Source organism: Odocoileus virginianus, chromosome 12 (genome assembly GCF_023699985.2).
Source record: "Odocoileus virginianus isolate 20LAN1187 ecotype Illinois chromosome 12, Ovbor_1.2, whole genome shotgun sequence".
Classification (NCBI taxonomy): domain Eukaryota; kingdom Metazoa; phylum Chordata; class Mammalia; order Artiodactyla; family Cervidae; genus Odocoileus; species Odocoileus virginianus.
Window position 1 is genome coordinate 14787528 of NC_069685.1, and position 15938 is coordinate 14803465.

General features: G+C 38.4%; 1 protein-coding gene across 5 annotated transcripts in view; it reads left to right on the forward strand.

The window, feature by feature from the left end:
* The window catches only part of INPP4B (inositol polyphosphate-4-phosphatase type II B), an 825365-nt gene that overhangs the window by 630476 nt on the left and 178951 nt on the right, over window positions 1–15938 (forward strand). For all 5 annotated transcript variants that reach the window (XM_070474820.1, XM_070474815.1, XM_070474816.1 and 2 more), the window contains 2 exons: window positions 11482–11612; window positions 11972–12076. In XM_070474820.1, coding sequence (XP_070330921.1) covers window positions 11482–11612; window positions 11972–12076 — 236 coding nt within the window. The remainder of the gene's footprint in view (window positions 1–11481; window positions 11613–11971; window positions 12077–15938) is intronic.

The window sequence follows — 15938 nt, forward strand, 5'->3', positions numbered from 1 at the left end:
ATGTGAGCCTTCAACTTATTGGATGAAACCCACCCAGTATAGGGAAGACAATCTGCTTTACTCAATCTATAGATTTAAATGTTAATATCATTGAAAACACTCTCATAGACAAATCTGCAAATACATTTGACCAAATATCTGATGCCTTGTGGTTCAGCCAGACTGACACACAGAATAAGCCACTGCAGTAAGAAATGCTATATGAAGATATATTTCAAATCTTTCTCTGTCCCTGAGGAAGAATTAAAGAAGCCAGGGTTACAGACCTAGACCATATAAGGTTAGAGGACTCCACAGCGACACATTTATATATTACATGTGTCCATTGTATTTGAAGTAGATCTCAGCATTCTACTTCAGGGTTAGTTTATGTTCTGTTGTTCAGTCTCTCAGTTGTGTCAGCCTCTTTGTGACCCCATGGACTGCAGCGCTCCAGGCCTCCCTGTCTCTAACCATCTCGCAGAGTTTGCCCAGGTTCATGTTCATTGCATCGGTGGTGCTGTCCGGCCATTTCATCCTCTGACGCCCTCTACTCCTCCTGTCCTGCATCTTTCCCAGCATCGGGGACTCTTCCAGTGAGTCAGCTGTTCTCATGAGATGACCAGATACTGCAGCTTCAGCTTCAGCATCAATCCTTCCAATGCCTATTCAGAGTCGCTTTCCCTTAAGATTGACTGATTTGATCTCCTTGCTGTCCAGGGCACTTGAAGGAGTTTTCTCCAGCACCACAGTTTGAAGGCATCAATTCTTTGGTGTCTTTATGGTCCAGCTCTCCCATAGGAAGACCGTAGCCTGGACTATAGGGTCCTTGACTATACAGAGTCAGTTTATATTCTGACTTTCTCTCAAATATCAGAAAAATCTAAGAACTACAATCTGCAAGCAGTCCTTTCATTCATTCAGTCAGCAGGCCTACATTACACACTTTCCATGGACTAAGGACTGTGGTCGAACAAAATGATAACAAAGACAAGTCTCCGGGACTAAAGACTCAGAGCAAATTTCCCTGTGTTGGAATTCCCCTCTTAAATACATTATCAGCAGGCTTTAAAACTATCTTTAAAATAGAAGCTTTAGGTAGATGATAAACTTTCTCCTCTTTTAACTGTTGTTCTATTTTGGTAGTCTTAAACCTAGTTTTATTTTTTACCAGCAGAAATGTTTTTAATAGCTCTGTATAATTAGAGAGATTCAGTTAGAGCAGGTGGGTGGCTAGACTAAGGAAAAGGGTCTGATGTTAGTTTGCTTACTTGGCTTCTCTATTGCCCAACACCCTCCCTCCCTGCTCTTTTAGGCATGACCCCCGGGGTGTAAGTAAGGAAGTTTGCAGGACTTTTTTCTGTTTAATTATCTTTCCAAGGTTTCATGCATCATATGTGAACGTCGTAAGGCAGGTTTGGTTATTTCACTTTTAGTTTATATGACTCATTTTGTGTTCAGTTATTCCTCTTTATTTTTCCAGGAGTCCTTTGGTCTGTTTTTTTTCTTGGGGGTGGTGGTGGTCTCATTTTCTCTCTATGTTGTTTAATGGCCTGCATTTTCAAGCTTGTTATATGCTTAATTGTGTGTTTCACACTTTGGAAAATTCAACAGGTCATAAGAACTTCCAGGAACTACTTGAAATTTTCCTGCAGAGGGAAAGCATGTATTTTTGAAATATTTAAGCAAGGCAAGATGAAATAAACCATATAGACAAAAAGTGCCCCATCAGGTTATTTCCAGAGTGCTGTATGAATATTTCATCAACTATCAAGAATGTCAAACTTTACAGTTGAAATGTCAAGAACCATAGAGCATTAGATATTTCTCAAGTAGGCTTTAGCAATCACCTGTCTCCTTTGGAGACTTATTTTATATAATTTGCCTTTTATTTTTGTAGGTAGCAAAGTGAAAGTGGATGGATGGCAGTAAGTGCCAAAAGAACTTTAACATGTAACTGGCCTAAGCTTATTAATATTTGAATATTCAGTCTTTTCAAGTTTCCGTGCCTCGCTATTAGAGTCTTGGAGAATCAGAAGGAGTTAAGAGACAAGCTAGAAGATTTGTTTTAAAAATAGAACTTTAGTAAGAGTAGAGTAGGGAATTCATAAAAAATTGTATGTTTTCTAGCAGGACAGGAGATTTTTCCAGAAATTTTTCTTTTTATTGTTGTAGGGTAACAATTGAAAGAGACAGCTTTTTTTTTTTTCATTTATTGTTATTACTTGGAGACTAATTACAATATTGTAGTGGTTTTTGCCACATTGACATGAATCAGTCATGGATTTACAAGTGTTCCCCAACCCGATCACCCCTCCAAAGCCCCTCCCCATCCCATCCCTCTGGGTCTTCCCAGTGCGCAGCTTTTGAAAGCAGAAGCTGTTGTTACTGTGAGTAAAATGATGAAGTTTATAGATGGGCAAGGAGTGTTTTAAAAAATATTTTTCTATGAATTGCAAATACGTTTACAGAGTTTATCACCTTTATCATTCATACCAAAGACTTAGTAAAGATGGGTAACTATGTAATTATAATGTGGATGCCAGATTTCTATTAGGTAAAAGTGGCAACATGCAGGCTGGACCACAGGGACCTTATCTATGGGTCTCAGAATACTGGACACCACTATACACTTGAACACATTTTAGAGATTATTACTGGGCACCTAGTTGCCATGCCATTCTAACTGAATGACTCAGAAGTAAAAGTTCCTAATTATAACTTATCCTGAGTTCAGGTTTAATATTAAGAGTACATGAAAGATTATATATGTACTTCTAAAAGTCAATAGGTCCAGGCTGTAAACGCAACTCACTCAACATATATTCTTTGAGTACCTTCAACAAACAAGCAACTGTTTATTGTTTGTTATTTTGTTAATTTGTTATGTATTTCTTTGCCATTATAGTGCAGAATTTTATGGGATGAGGAAAGTGTGTACATGGGGATTATAGTCTAAAAATCTTATAGCATTCTAGTGACTTCTAGACTAACAAGCAGTCTATTTAGATGCCTCCTTCTGTGAAGCAAGAGGTTTCAAATTGTTTCCTAAATTTCCTTCAACTGTGATATTGTATGAGTTTGTAGTTGTTGTTTTCTTATAGTCTATATCAAAAGGATATCTTAATTCTGGCATCCTATAATTTGGATTATCTAATGGGATATTTTACAAATGAAGGAGATGCTAATAATTGCAGTGGAGTAACATAGGGTTGCTTCATCTCTAACATAAGTTGCTTCAATGACAAATAATGGGGAAAATCAGGAATACAGCACATACATATACATACACAAAAAGACCTTTTTCATCTATGTATGTAAGTGACTGCTGTGCTTTTGAGCTGTATTTCTGATATACATGTCATTAATATACATAAAAGTCATATACACAAAAATGTATATAATCACTATATATCATATATACATTTGATGTATATGATATATAGTGGTTATATATATATAAATATATACTTATTTATATATATATATTTATTTCTATAAAGTGTATATATATATATATAAATTATTACATATACATATAAATCATTAATGGAGAAACAAAATGTGTCAAATAGAGCGCAAGTAACAGGAACATTTCAAAAGATCCTGTGTTGCAGGCCCTTGGGTGCATGACCATGGAGGTCCAGCGTGGCCTGAAAGTATCTGTGGTGAGAAATGGTTTTAGCCTGTGGAAGCTTCAGCAAATCCAGATAAGACTGTTTCAGTGCAGACCTTTAGGGTTTTGAAATGTGCTGGTGCCTCCTGCATCATCCCAGTCTAATACTGGACCCTAGTTAAGAGACAAAACTTCTGATGATGGGACACAGCTCTGGCCTGGAGCTGCCCATTATGACATAGGTACTGATGTGATCCCATTATATGATACAGGAGTAAGGTATTGTGAGATGGGAGTAATACGTTTGGAATAGAGCTCAAGCAGATCTGGGAGGTATGAATATATTTCATAAAGAGCTGTCCCAGAGTCTCATTGTCACCGACATCATGTCAGTACCTCTATCTCATGATGCTTCTCTCTCGTTCATACTTATAGCCCCATGGGAGATCTCATACGGTTGACTCATGGAGGAGGAAAGAATTCAAACTCTTAAAAAGATGGGTCAGGCTGATGTGTTAGGTAGATAATGAAGGTTAGTAATGACAAAATCCATCCTGTGGGTAGACTTGAAGAACAGTGTAATTGTTATTCATTTAGAGAGAGAGGTGGCTTCAGGCATGGATATATATTGAGTATTAGCAAAGTGAATGATCTGGAAGAAATTAGACTAGAAGATTGGATTCAAGGAGTCTGGACAGGGGTATGGGGATGGGCTTATAGGAGTTAGCACAAATACCTTTATGCCTGAGCCATGCTCATCAGAAAACAAATACTGCAGAAAAGGCCCTTTACAACCAGATGGACTTTATTACCTGCCCATGGATATTAGCCAGACTCTCAGACCCCAGAGTTTGTGAAATAGACCCAAGAATAGAGTGGCCTTGGTGATAGACACAGGGTTTATACTTGAACCTAAAGGCATGGCCTCCCTCTCCAAGACTGATATAGCCACTATTACTGCTAAATTAACATTGCATTTACATTGGCAATGGACTCAAATATTATACCATTCTGTGGGGGAGACTGAGCAACTATTTGGTGGCAGGTCAATTAAGTTGGATCCCTATGACCTTGGAGAAGGCAACAGTTAATACTGGGATATGAAACGTAGTTTGAATTTGTGTTTGCTTTTTCTGCTCACAATGCCACTGCTAGCTCCCACATCTGATGGCTCACAGAATGCCTGATCCAATGATATGCTGTCCCACATGACATTGCTCCAACCAAAGAACGCTTGCTACATCAAATGAGCTGCAATACGAGTTTGTAATCACGGCACTCCATTCTGCCCCTCCCCCACCCCACCTCCTACAAAAAGCCACTGACCTGGTAGAACAGTGGAATAATATTCACCTTGAAAGACTCAGCTAAGGTACCAACTTGGGCAAAAAACCTCCAGGATAAAGTTTATACACTAAATCAACAGCTCATATCAGATGTTGTGCCTGTCATAGCCAGAATAACCACCTCTAGAAGAAAGGGTGGGCCCTTATATCCAATCACGATGCCCTACTTGGAGATCCCTTCCTGATATCCTTTCCCTATAACCTTAGACTTTGCCAGTTAGAATACTGATTCTTAGAGTAGGGGCAGAGGCAGTTCTGTCAGAGGACCCAGTAACAGTCCCAATTAACTGGGAGTTGTGATTGATTTTGCATGTGATATGACCACCGTACATTTCTAACTAAATGGACCGGGAGAGATAGTAAGAGGTACTATGCTCATCACCGTGGGGAAACAGGGCTCCTGTGTCACAATCTGAGCCAAGAAAAATATGACTAGAACTCAGAGATGTTCCATGTCCAAATAATTGGGGAACTGCCACAACTAAAATTCCGTGAAAGAAAGAAAACTAAGAGCCTAATCTCTTGGGACTAAGATCTAGATAACCTCACAAGGCAGCATCCCAGATCAGCTGAAATGCCAGTAGAGTCTGAGGCAAATCTGGAATGAGTGGTAGAAAAGATGGGTGATCAACATCAGTTAAGGCTCCCCAAATCAGCGCGAGTATCAACTATTTTACTTGGTGTACTGCTTCTATTTAAATCTTTGGGGAATTGCAACTGGCCATCACTTGGAAGGACTGTACTTGAACTTCCTTCTTGGGGAAGATGAAGAGTGTTGTTCTATATGCCATCTAGATTTCATAAAATGATGCAGGTGAACCTGAATTATGCAAGAAGTTTGCCTGTCCTGGGCCCAGTTTATGTGTTTTTCTATGCCTACTCAAAGAGTCCAAAATGCAGTACTTGGGTGCAATATCAAAAATGACAGAATGATCTCTGTTCGTTTCCAAGGCAAACCATTCAATATCACAGTAATCCAAGCCTATGACCCAACCAGTAATGCTGAAGAAGCCGAAGTTGAACAGTTCTATGAAGACCTACAAGACCTTTTAGAACTAACACCCAAAAAAGATGTCCTTTTCATTATAGGGGACTGGAATGCAAAAGTAGGAAGTCAAGAAACACCTGGAGTAACAGGCAAATTTGGCCTTGGAGTATGGAATGAAGCAGGGCAAAGGCTAATAGAGTTTTGCCAAGAGAACACACTGGTCATAGCAAACACCCTCTTCCAACAACACAAGAGAAGACTCTACACATGGACATCACCAGATGGCCAACACTGAAATCAGATTGATTATATTCTTTGCAGCCAAAGATGGAGAAGCTCCATACAGTCAGCAAAAACAAGACCTGGAGCTGACTGTGGCTCAGATCATGAACTCCTTATTGCCAAATTCAGACCTAAACTGAAGAGAGTAGGGATAACCAATAGACCATTCAGGTATGACCTAAATCAAATCCCTTATGAATATACAGTGGAAGTGAGAAATAGATTTAAGGGACTAGATCTGATAGAGAGCCTGATGAACTATGGATGGAGATTTGTGACATTCTACAAGAGACAGGGATCAAGACCATCCCCATGGAAAAGAAATGCAAAAAGGCAAAGTGGTTGTCTGAGGAGGCCTTACAAATAGCTGTGAAAAGAAGAGAAGCAAAAAGCAAAGCAGAAAAGGAAAGATATTCCCATTTGAATGCAGAGTTCCAAAGAATAGCCAGGAGAGATAAGAAAGCCTTCCTCAGCGATCAATGTAAAGAAATGGAGGAAAACAACAGAATGGGAAAGACAAGAGATCTCTTCAAGAAAATTAGAGATACCAAGGGAACATTTCATGCAAAAATGGGTTCAATAAAGGACAGAAATGGTATAGACCTAACAGAAGCAGAAGATATTAAGAAGAGGTGGCAAGAATACACAGAAGAACTGTACAGAAAAGATCTTTACAACCCAGATAATCACAATGGTGTGATCACTCATGTAGACCCAGACATCCTGGAATGTGAAGTCAAGTGGGCCTTAGAAAGCATCACTACGAACAAAGCTAGTGGATGTGATGAATTCCAGTTGAGCTACTTCAAATCCTGAAAGATGATGCTGTGAAAGTGCTGCACTCAATATGCCAGCAAATTTGGAAAACTCAGCAGTGGCCACAGGATTGGGAAAGGTCCGTTTTCATTCCAATCCCAAAGAAAGGCAATGCCAAAGAATGTTCAAACTACCGCACAATATGCACTCATCTCACAGGCTAGTAAAGTAATGCTTAAAATTCTCCAAGCCAGGCTTCAGCAATATGTGAACCGAGAACTTCCAGATGTTCAAGCTGATTTTAGAAAAGGCAGAAGAACCAGAGATCAAATTGCCAATATCCGCTGGATCATCAAAAAAGCAAGAGAGTTCCAGAAAAACATGTATTTCTGCTTTATTGACTATGCCAAAGCCTTCGACTGTGTGGATCACAATAAGCTGTGGAAAATTCTGAAGGAGATGGGAATACCAGACCACCTTACCTTCCTCTTGAGAAACCTGTATGCAGGTCAGGAAGCAACAGTTAGAACTGGACATGGACCAACAGACTGGTTCCAAATAGGAAAAGGAGTATGTCAAGGCTGTATATTGTCACCCTGCTTATTTAGCTTCTATGCAGAGTACATGATGAGAAACACTGGGCTGGAAGAAGCACAAGCTGGAATTAAGATTGCTGGGAGAAATATCAATAACCTCAGATATGCATATGACAGCACCCTTATGGCAGAAAGTGAAGATGAACTAAAAAGCCTCTTGATGAAAGTGAAAGAGGAGAGTGAAAAAGCTGGCTTAAAGCTCAACATTCAGAAAGCTAAGATCATGGCATCTGGTCCCATCACTTCATGGGAAATAGATGAGGAGACAGTGGAAACAGTGTCAAACTTTATTTTTGGGGGCTCCAAAATCACTGCAGATGGTGATTGCAGCCATGAAGTTAAAAGACACTTACTCCTTGGAAGGAAAGTTATGGCCAACCTAGATAACATATTAAAAAGCAGAGACATTACTTTGCCAACAAAGGTCCGTCTGGTCAAGGCTATGGTTTTTCCAGTGGTCATGTATGGATGTGAGAGTTGGACTGTGAAGAAAGCTGAGCACCGAAGAATTGATGCTTTTGAACTGTGGTGTTGGAGAAGACTCTTGAGAGTCCCTTGGACTGCAAGGAGATCCAACCAGTCCATCCTGAAGGAGATAAGTCCTGGGTTTTCATTGGAAGGACTGATGTTGAAGCTGAAACTCCAATACTTTGGCCACCTCCCGTGAAGATTTGACTCATTGGATAAGACCCTGCTGATGCTGGGAGGGATTGGGGGCAGGAGGAGAAGGGGATGATAGAGGATGAGATGGCTGGATGGCGTTACCAACTCGATGGGCATGAGTTTGAGTGGACTCCGGGAGTTGGTGATGGACAGGGAGGCCTGGCGTGCTGCGATTCATGGGGTCTCAAAGAGTCGGACACGACTGAGCGACTGAACTGAACTAATGCCTACTCACCCCCAACATGTCTTCAGCTTTTGACCACTTGCTCAATTGAGAGCCACAGCTAGTGCCATCACTGTCTCCTTATCTCCTAATTCCATCAGTTTATCAGTCTCCCTTAAGGTGAAGACCAGCCGTTGTCATGACCCCAATATCTGCCATGGAAATATCCAGAGTGAATCTGTATGGCTTTCCAGACCAGACCCAGGAAATTCTGTCTCCACTGGGATATTACTCCCCAGTTGCTGCCCAGAGGAGACAGATTATACTACTGGAGGTATGAAGGAGTTAATGCCCCATGGAGGTCTTTATCAGTGAACTAAAGAAGATGGTAAGGAACTGGTATAGATAAATGACTTTTCCTCCACCTAGATAATCTTTCCAAAGAGGAGAAATTTCATTATGACTTCTCTGGAGTTGTTCCATGTGGTCAAGTAACCAGCTTTGTATTCTTGTGAAGTTCTTCCCAGCTCATTAACAGACCACCTTATATCTGCTTTTGCTTTTTCCTTTCAATCCTTCTCTTTTCTCCTTCCTCTGGCTGTCCTGGGATTGTTTGATCTCAGGCCCTGCCTTCAAGAAAGCAAAGCTCTTAAACTCAAAAGTTTTTACTTACCAATGCAAAATTAAACTATGGTACAAACAACCCTAGCCTTCCTGATTGAAAAGCTTGCTGATTTTGGTGCACCCAATTATCTTCACTATTTTAATGTATTAATGTAATTTTTTTTTTGTAGTACTAGTGATAAAGAGCCCACCTGCCAATTCTGGAGATGTAAGAGACATGGGTTCAGTCCCTGTGTCAAAAAGATCCCCTGGAGGAGGACATGGCAGCCGACTCCAGTATTCTTGCCTGGAGAATCCCATGGACAAAGGAGCCTGGTGGGCTACAGTCCATAGGGTCGCCAAGAGTCGGACACAACTAAAGTGACTTAGCAAGCAATGTAATTTTTTCTTTTTTAAAAAATTTACAGTGACTTTTTTCCTTTGCCCCATTTTGTTTTATGCATTTTTCATTGCTCTGGTTTTTTACACCTTTATTCTATAGTTCTCTTATATTTGAACTTTTTTTTTTTTTAAATGCAGAGAAACCTTACGCTGGTTGGTTGTCACTTTCAGGATGTATATCTATTGAATGTTTTCTTGGGAGAAACATGCAGTGAATGTCAGGTTTCATCTATGTATTCCTGTATATAAGTTTTGACATACTGGAGTAATATAATACGTTTTAAATATCAGTTTACAGATTTCCTCCCTGCTTCCCTAAGTCACTCCCTATAGAATACTAAGCTTTTCAGACCACACTTTGTCAGATTTGTCTTAGGCAAGGAGGTATATTCCATTGTAGTATTCCACGCCATAGTCAGGGACTTTACAATCACCGCTTCCCTTTCTCACCACTCCCCCTTATAGTTATTATTTCTGATAGAGATTCAGGGACAACATACATTGTAAATCCTTGGTACATTTATTAGTATTAAACAGGAATACTAAGTTAATATTTCTATTATAACCATATATTGAAAATAAAGCTCAAAATCTTACCTAGTAAGCTGATGTATCACATTTGCTATGTACCTCAGATTTGACCTAAGCACCCGAGTTCTTCTAGACTTGGGTATCTTCAGCTTTTTAAATTATGTGTTTGTTTTGGTTGTTGCTACTTTGTCCTGAATTTGAACACCCTGTCTTCTGAGTCCACACAGAGAATTTGACTCTCTAATTCTTCAACCTTCCCTCCTAATCCTCCTTCTGCCATGAACTTCCTTTACTCTAATTGTCCATTGATTGATTACCTCTGTGAATGTTGTGTGATGAAAGCTAATCTATGGAAACATTGAGACTGAGATTAATGTTCATAAAGACCTCAGGTGGAAGATGCGGCAATACTATATTGCATTCCTGCTGAAACAAAGCAAAAGCAGCTACAAGAATTTGAAAGCAAGTCACATTTTTGCACACCATCCATTATTCTTGCATTTAACAGGATGTTAAAGATTCTACATCTTCTGAATTTATTAGCTTGGTATTTAGCAGGTTTCACAGCCAAAATAGCAAAGACGGTTCATTATTGCTGGTTAAATTAGCCTCATGAAAATGTTGTTGGTAAAAGGTTACAGAAATGAATAAGAAATCTAACCAAGCAGCATATTAAATCATTTATCATTATAATTTAAAAAGGCATTCTGATGATTTAAATTAACTTGGCTAAAGGGTAGAGAATTAGATAAAAGTTAATAATTAAAACCTAGATGACTTGATTAGGTCTTTTGAAAAAGATGGGACAAAATATAGGCATATAGTATTTACTTAAATTGTCCTTGGCAGAAATTAAGACCAATAAAATCATACTTGATCATACTATTTATGGGCTTTAAAAGAATTATAGCTATATTATACATAAACTAGATTATCTGAATAGCTTCAGACATGGTTAGATAGCTCATTCCAGATAATTTTAGTTTGAATAGTCAAAGCCTAGAATTTAGTTATTTTTCTATTGAGGTTTAGTATGATTTAAAAAAAAAACAAAACTGAATGGCCTCTCTATATATTAAGGGTAGTAAGTCTTTGTCATCTTTGTGAAATTTTTGTCAATAAATTAAATATACTTTGTTTCTTGATATATAGAACCGTGGGCTTCCCTGGTGACTCAGTGGTAAAGAACCCACCTGCAACGCAGGGACACAGGTTCAATCCCCAGGTCAGGAAGATCCCCTGGAGGAGGGCATGACAACCCACTCCAGTATTCTTGCCTGGAAAATCCAATGGATAGAGGAGCCTGGTGGGCTGTGGTCCGTAGGGTCGCAAAGAGTCAGACACGACTGAGTGACTGAGCGTACGGAACTTTTAATTTTTGTGTGAGCTAAATGATTCATATCTTCCTTTGTGTTAAAATGATTTTTTCCTAATAAGCATAAAGTTTTCCTGAAAGGTATGGTCAGTCAATTAGTTTGGCAACCCTGACAAAGCATTTTGTATGGATGGATTTAAGTTAACCATCAATGTTTTCTCTTCTTTTCCATACTTAACAGAAACCAGGAGCTAAAAGAACTTGGTGAGCTTTCTCCACACTGGGACAATCTACGAAAAAACGTCCTTACTCACTGTGATCAAATGCTGAATATGTACCAAGACATTCTGACAGAACTCAGCAAGGAAACAGGTGTGAAATCAATGACTTCACATATTCAAAGTGAAATGAGTTTCATGTATGTTATGTGAAAGCAATCATAAGTATTGTTATGAATGTAGAAAAGCCAATTTTTTTTTTTTTAAATTTTCAACTCTACCATCTTGGCATGAAAAGCAAAGAAGAAAAAATTGTACTTTTTTCCCTCGTGGCATCATTTATGGGTAACAGAATTTTTAAAATTAAATTTCTGAGGGAAAAAAAGCAGCTCATGCAGGAAATATTTTTCTTCTGAACTTTTATATCAGATGGACTTTTCAACATCTGTTTGTGCACTCACACACACATGCACATACCTATTTACTAATGATATTCAATTTTTTTCCACCTAGGGTCCTCTTTCAAATCAAGCAGCAGCAAAGGAGAAAAAACATTAGAATTTGTTCCAATAAATCTACATCTGCAAAGAATGCACGTACACAGCCCCCGCTTGAAAGGTAGGGATATAGTATTTCCAATGGACAATTCATGTTGGTGTGTACTTCTTTAAATGGCTTGACTTTTGGAAGAATTTAAAATTCTAGCAGTTATACAAAGATGACGATGAAACAATTGAAGCTGAGTATGTTCAGCAGTTCCTAATAGCCTCGCATTGTGCTACTATTTGAATAAGAAAAAGAGGTAAAACAAGACTGGTTCATTTTGTATCTACCCTGAGAAACCAAAGTCCAAAGGTGGACTGAAAGGCTGTTTGTCTGACTTAGTGGTGACTATCAACAGGATCACCCCTTCTCTAGGAGAAGTGGATTTATCAGAAAGTGGTAGAGTATTTTGATGTACTCAGTTTTGAGATACATTTTTCAAGAAAATACATATACATTTTCATAACATACTTAAATAGCTGTAGAGTGAATGATAAGATGTTGCTGCTACATAATTCCTTGCCGTTTCTCAGTATGAAGTATATTTTAAGTTTTCTTCTCATTTCCCTTTTTCTTTAACTTATTGCTGTATCATTTTTTGTGAATATTTGGGGGAACCATCTGCCACTATTTATCAGCGAAAGGACCATATTATGATGCTTGTCCAGCAGCTTTGTTAATGATGCCATCCACATCCTTTACCTCTCAAAGCTCTCTCTGTGTGAATAATAAATTCTATGGTCATCCTGCTCATCTTCCTAGATAGCCAAAAGTTCCTTTAGATTGTCACTCTTTCATGCTAAGTCTATCAACATATACATACAAACATGCACATAGTCATTCACAGATGCATCTGCAGAAGCATTCTAACACACAGTTTTGCAGCCGTTCTCACAATAGAGAGGTTCAATCAGTTCAGTCACTCAGTCATGTCTGACTCTGCAACCCCATGGACTGCACACGCCAGGCTTCCCTGTCCATTACCAGCTCCCAGAGCTTCCTCAAACCCATGTCCATCGAGTCGGTGATGCCATCCAACCATCTCATCCCCTTCTCCTCCTGCCTTCAATCTTTCCCAGCATCAGGGTCTTTTCAAATAAGTCAGTTCTTCTCATCAGGTGGCCAAAGTATTGGAGTTTCACCTTCAGTATCAGTCCTTCCAATGAATATTCAGAACTGATTTCCTTTGAGATGGACTGGTTGGATCTCCTTGCAGTCCAAGAGACTCCAACAAGAGCCTTCTCCAACACCACAGTTCAAAATAGAGAGGTTAGACTTTTTTTAAAAGGTTAAAATGAAACCTGTCTACTTTAAAATTACCTGAAGTTTTGTAATCAAAAAAATTTTTATAAGTTTGTGTATACTGATTGTCTATACACAACTAGTTAATATACAAGTTCAAACGTAATTAAAATCATTCTGACATATGATTGTATTATTGATGTGAGTGAAAGTTGTTCAGTCACGTCCAACTCTTTGCGACCCTCTGGACTATACAGTCCATGGAATTCTCCAGGCCAGGATACTGTAGTGGGTAGCTGTTCCCTTCTCCAGGGGATCTTCCCAACCCAGGGATCAAACCCAGGTCTCCCTCATTGCAGGCAGATTCTTTACCAGCTGAGTCACCAGGGAAGCCCATTCTTGTATTATAAACACATTATAATTATATTGATTATTTATATTTAATTATAATTGTAATTGCATCATCATATACCTTATCAAGTACCTGAAATTTTAACATGCATCCTGTTCACCAAAAATTATGTCAAATGAAAACACTGAATTAATAGCAAAATGGATTGGCCCTAAGGCGTTTAGAAGCTCTTCCTTGATTACTTGTGTCTATTAATAATTTGAACATGTGTTAGTTACTCAGTCTTGTCCGACTCTTTGTGACCCCATGGACTGTACAGCCCACCAGGCTCTTCTGTCCATGGGATTTTCCAGGCAAGGATTCTGGAGTGGGTTGCCATTTTCTTCTCCAAAGGATCTTCCCGACCCGGGGATCAAACCCGGGTCTCCTGCATTGCAGTCAGATGCTTTACCATCTGAGCTACTGAACATAACAACATCTAATGGTTTTTAAAAATCATCAAAAACAAAGTCATAAAGAAACTAGGGCATTCAAAATCTATCTGGCAACCAACGTAATTTTTTTTTCTAATAGCCAATATGAAGAGGCTTTTATGATACAGTACCAAGTTTATATATTTTGAAGTATAATAGAATTTCAGCTTTACCACTTTATGTTTGACCTTAAGCCTGTTATTTAATCTTTCTAAGCAGTGTTGTTCCTGTCCTGATTAAGTGAACTAGAGCATATAAAACATATAGAATCAACAATAATAGTTTTTGTGATTCATGTGATAGTTGCCATCACTGGAATAAAGCAAATTGTCAGTTTTTTCATGACAGTTAAAATTGGAGGAAAGTGATCAGTTTAGAGCCTATTAAGACACATTGAAATCTTCAACCAAAAAAGCAGCCACATTTAGAGAAATGAGGATTTAGAGAAGCATTTTGGAAAAATCATCACTTGCAAGTTCTATGACAGATGAAATAAAAAGAAGAGAGAAAATGATAACTCAAGTTACAGCTATGGATAGATAGCAGTATCATTAAACCAAATAGTCTGTTGAAGACAAATTGATATGAATTTATACTTAAATATCCATTCAAATATTTGGTGGTGATCCTTAAAATATTTCCAGTATACAAAGTGGAATTATTAGCTAAGTGGGCTTTTACTTTCTACTTACTTCTTAAAAACAAAAGAACCATTTATATTATGCTGTTTTTTCCCAGGGTAATATCTGAAAATAGACTAGAGTGAACTGGTATGATACAAGGCATTAAATTATTTAATTGTTGTTTCTGCAGTGTAAAAGGAACTGGCAACTAAAATAAAGACATTTGAAAAAGCAAACTAAATTTCTTCTGATTAGTTTAGTGAGATATTTATCAGTTTCCTACAGCTGTCTTAGCAAGTACCACCAAGCAGGAGTCATAAACAACAGAAATGTAATGACTGAAGGCCGGGAGCTAAAATGAAGGTGTTGGCAGAGCCATGATTCCTCTGAAACTTAATCTTAGCTTAATCTTTAGCTTTCTTTAGTTTTCTTTGTTGATATATCACCTCGGTCTTTGCATGTCATTCCCCTTTATGTCTTCATATCATCTTCTGTGTCTGCTTCAATGTCCGAATGTCCCCTTTAAGGACATACCAGATTAGGTCATGTTGGATTAGGACCTGCTCTAATTACCTTATTTCAACTTGATTGCATCTCTGAAAGCCTTATTTCCAATTAAGGTCATAGTCTAAAATACCTTTCTGAGGGGAGGGAGGGCACAATTCAACCCATAATAAGATGTATAAAAGAATTTCTTATTTATGATGACAAATACCAAACAGTAGAGAGTAAAGCTAGATTTTTAAGTTACAGAACTAGGGTGTGCGTGCTCAGGCGCTAACTCATGTCCAACTCTGCGACCCTATGGACTGTAGCCCACCAGGCTCCTCTGCCCATGGAATTTTCCAGGCAGGAGTACTGGAGTGGGTTACCGTTTCCTCCTTCAAGGACTCTTCCTGACTCAGGGATCGGATTCACATCTCCTGTGTCTCTTGCATTGGCAGGCGAGAGAAATAGGGTACAACTCGTCAACTAGAGAGTTTTTCACATGTTTTCAGAAAGACTGATTTCTTTCTTTGAACACCTAAGGAAAAAAATGTGCAAAGAGACTAGAGATTAATTAAAATTAATTAAATCAAAAATTAATTTGAAAATACTGAATTCTATTACATATAAATTTTCCCCCAAGGCTACTCACATATCATATATATGTATATATGTATATATGAGACATGCAAGTCCTACATATAACATTATAAAATATGTATGTATTAAAATTTTATGATTTTGTAATTTTAAACATTATT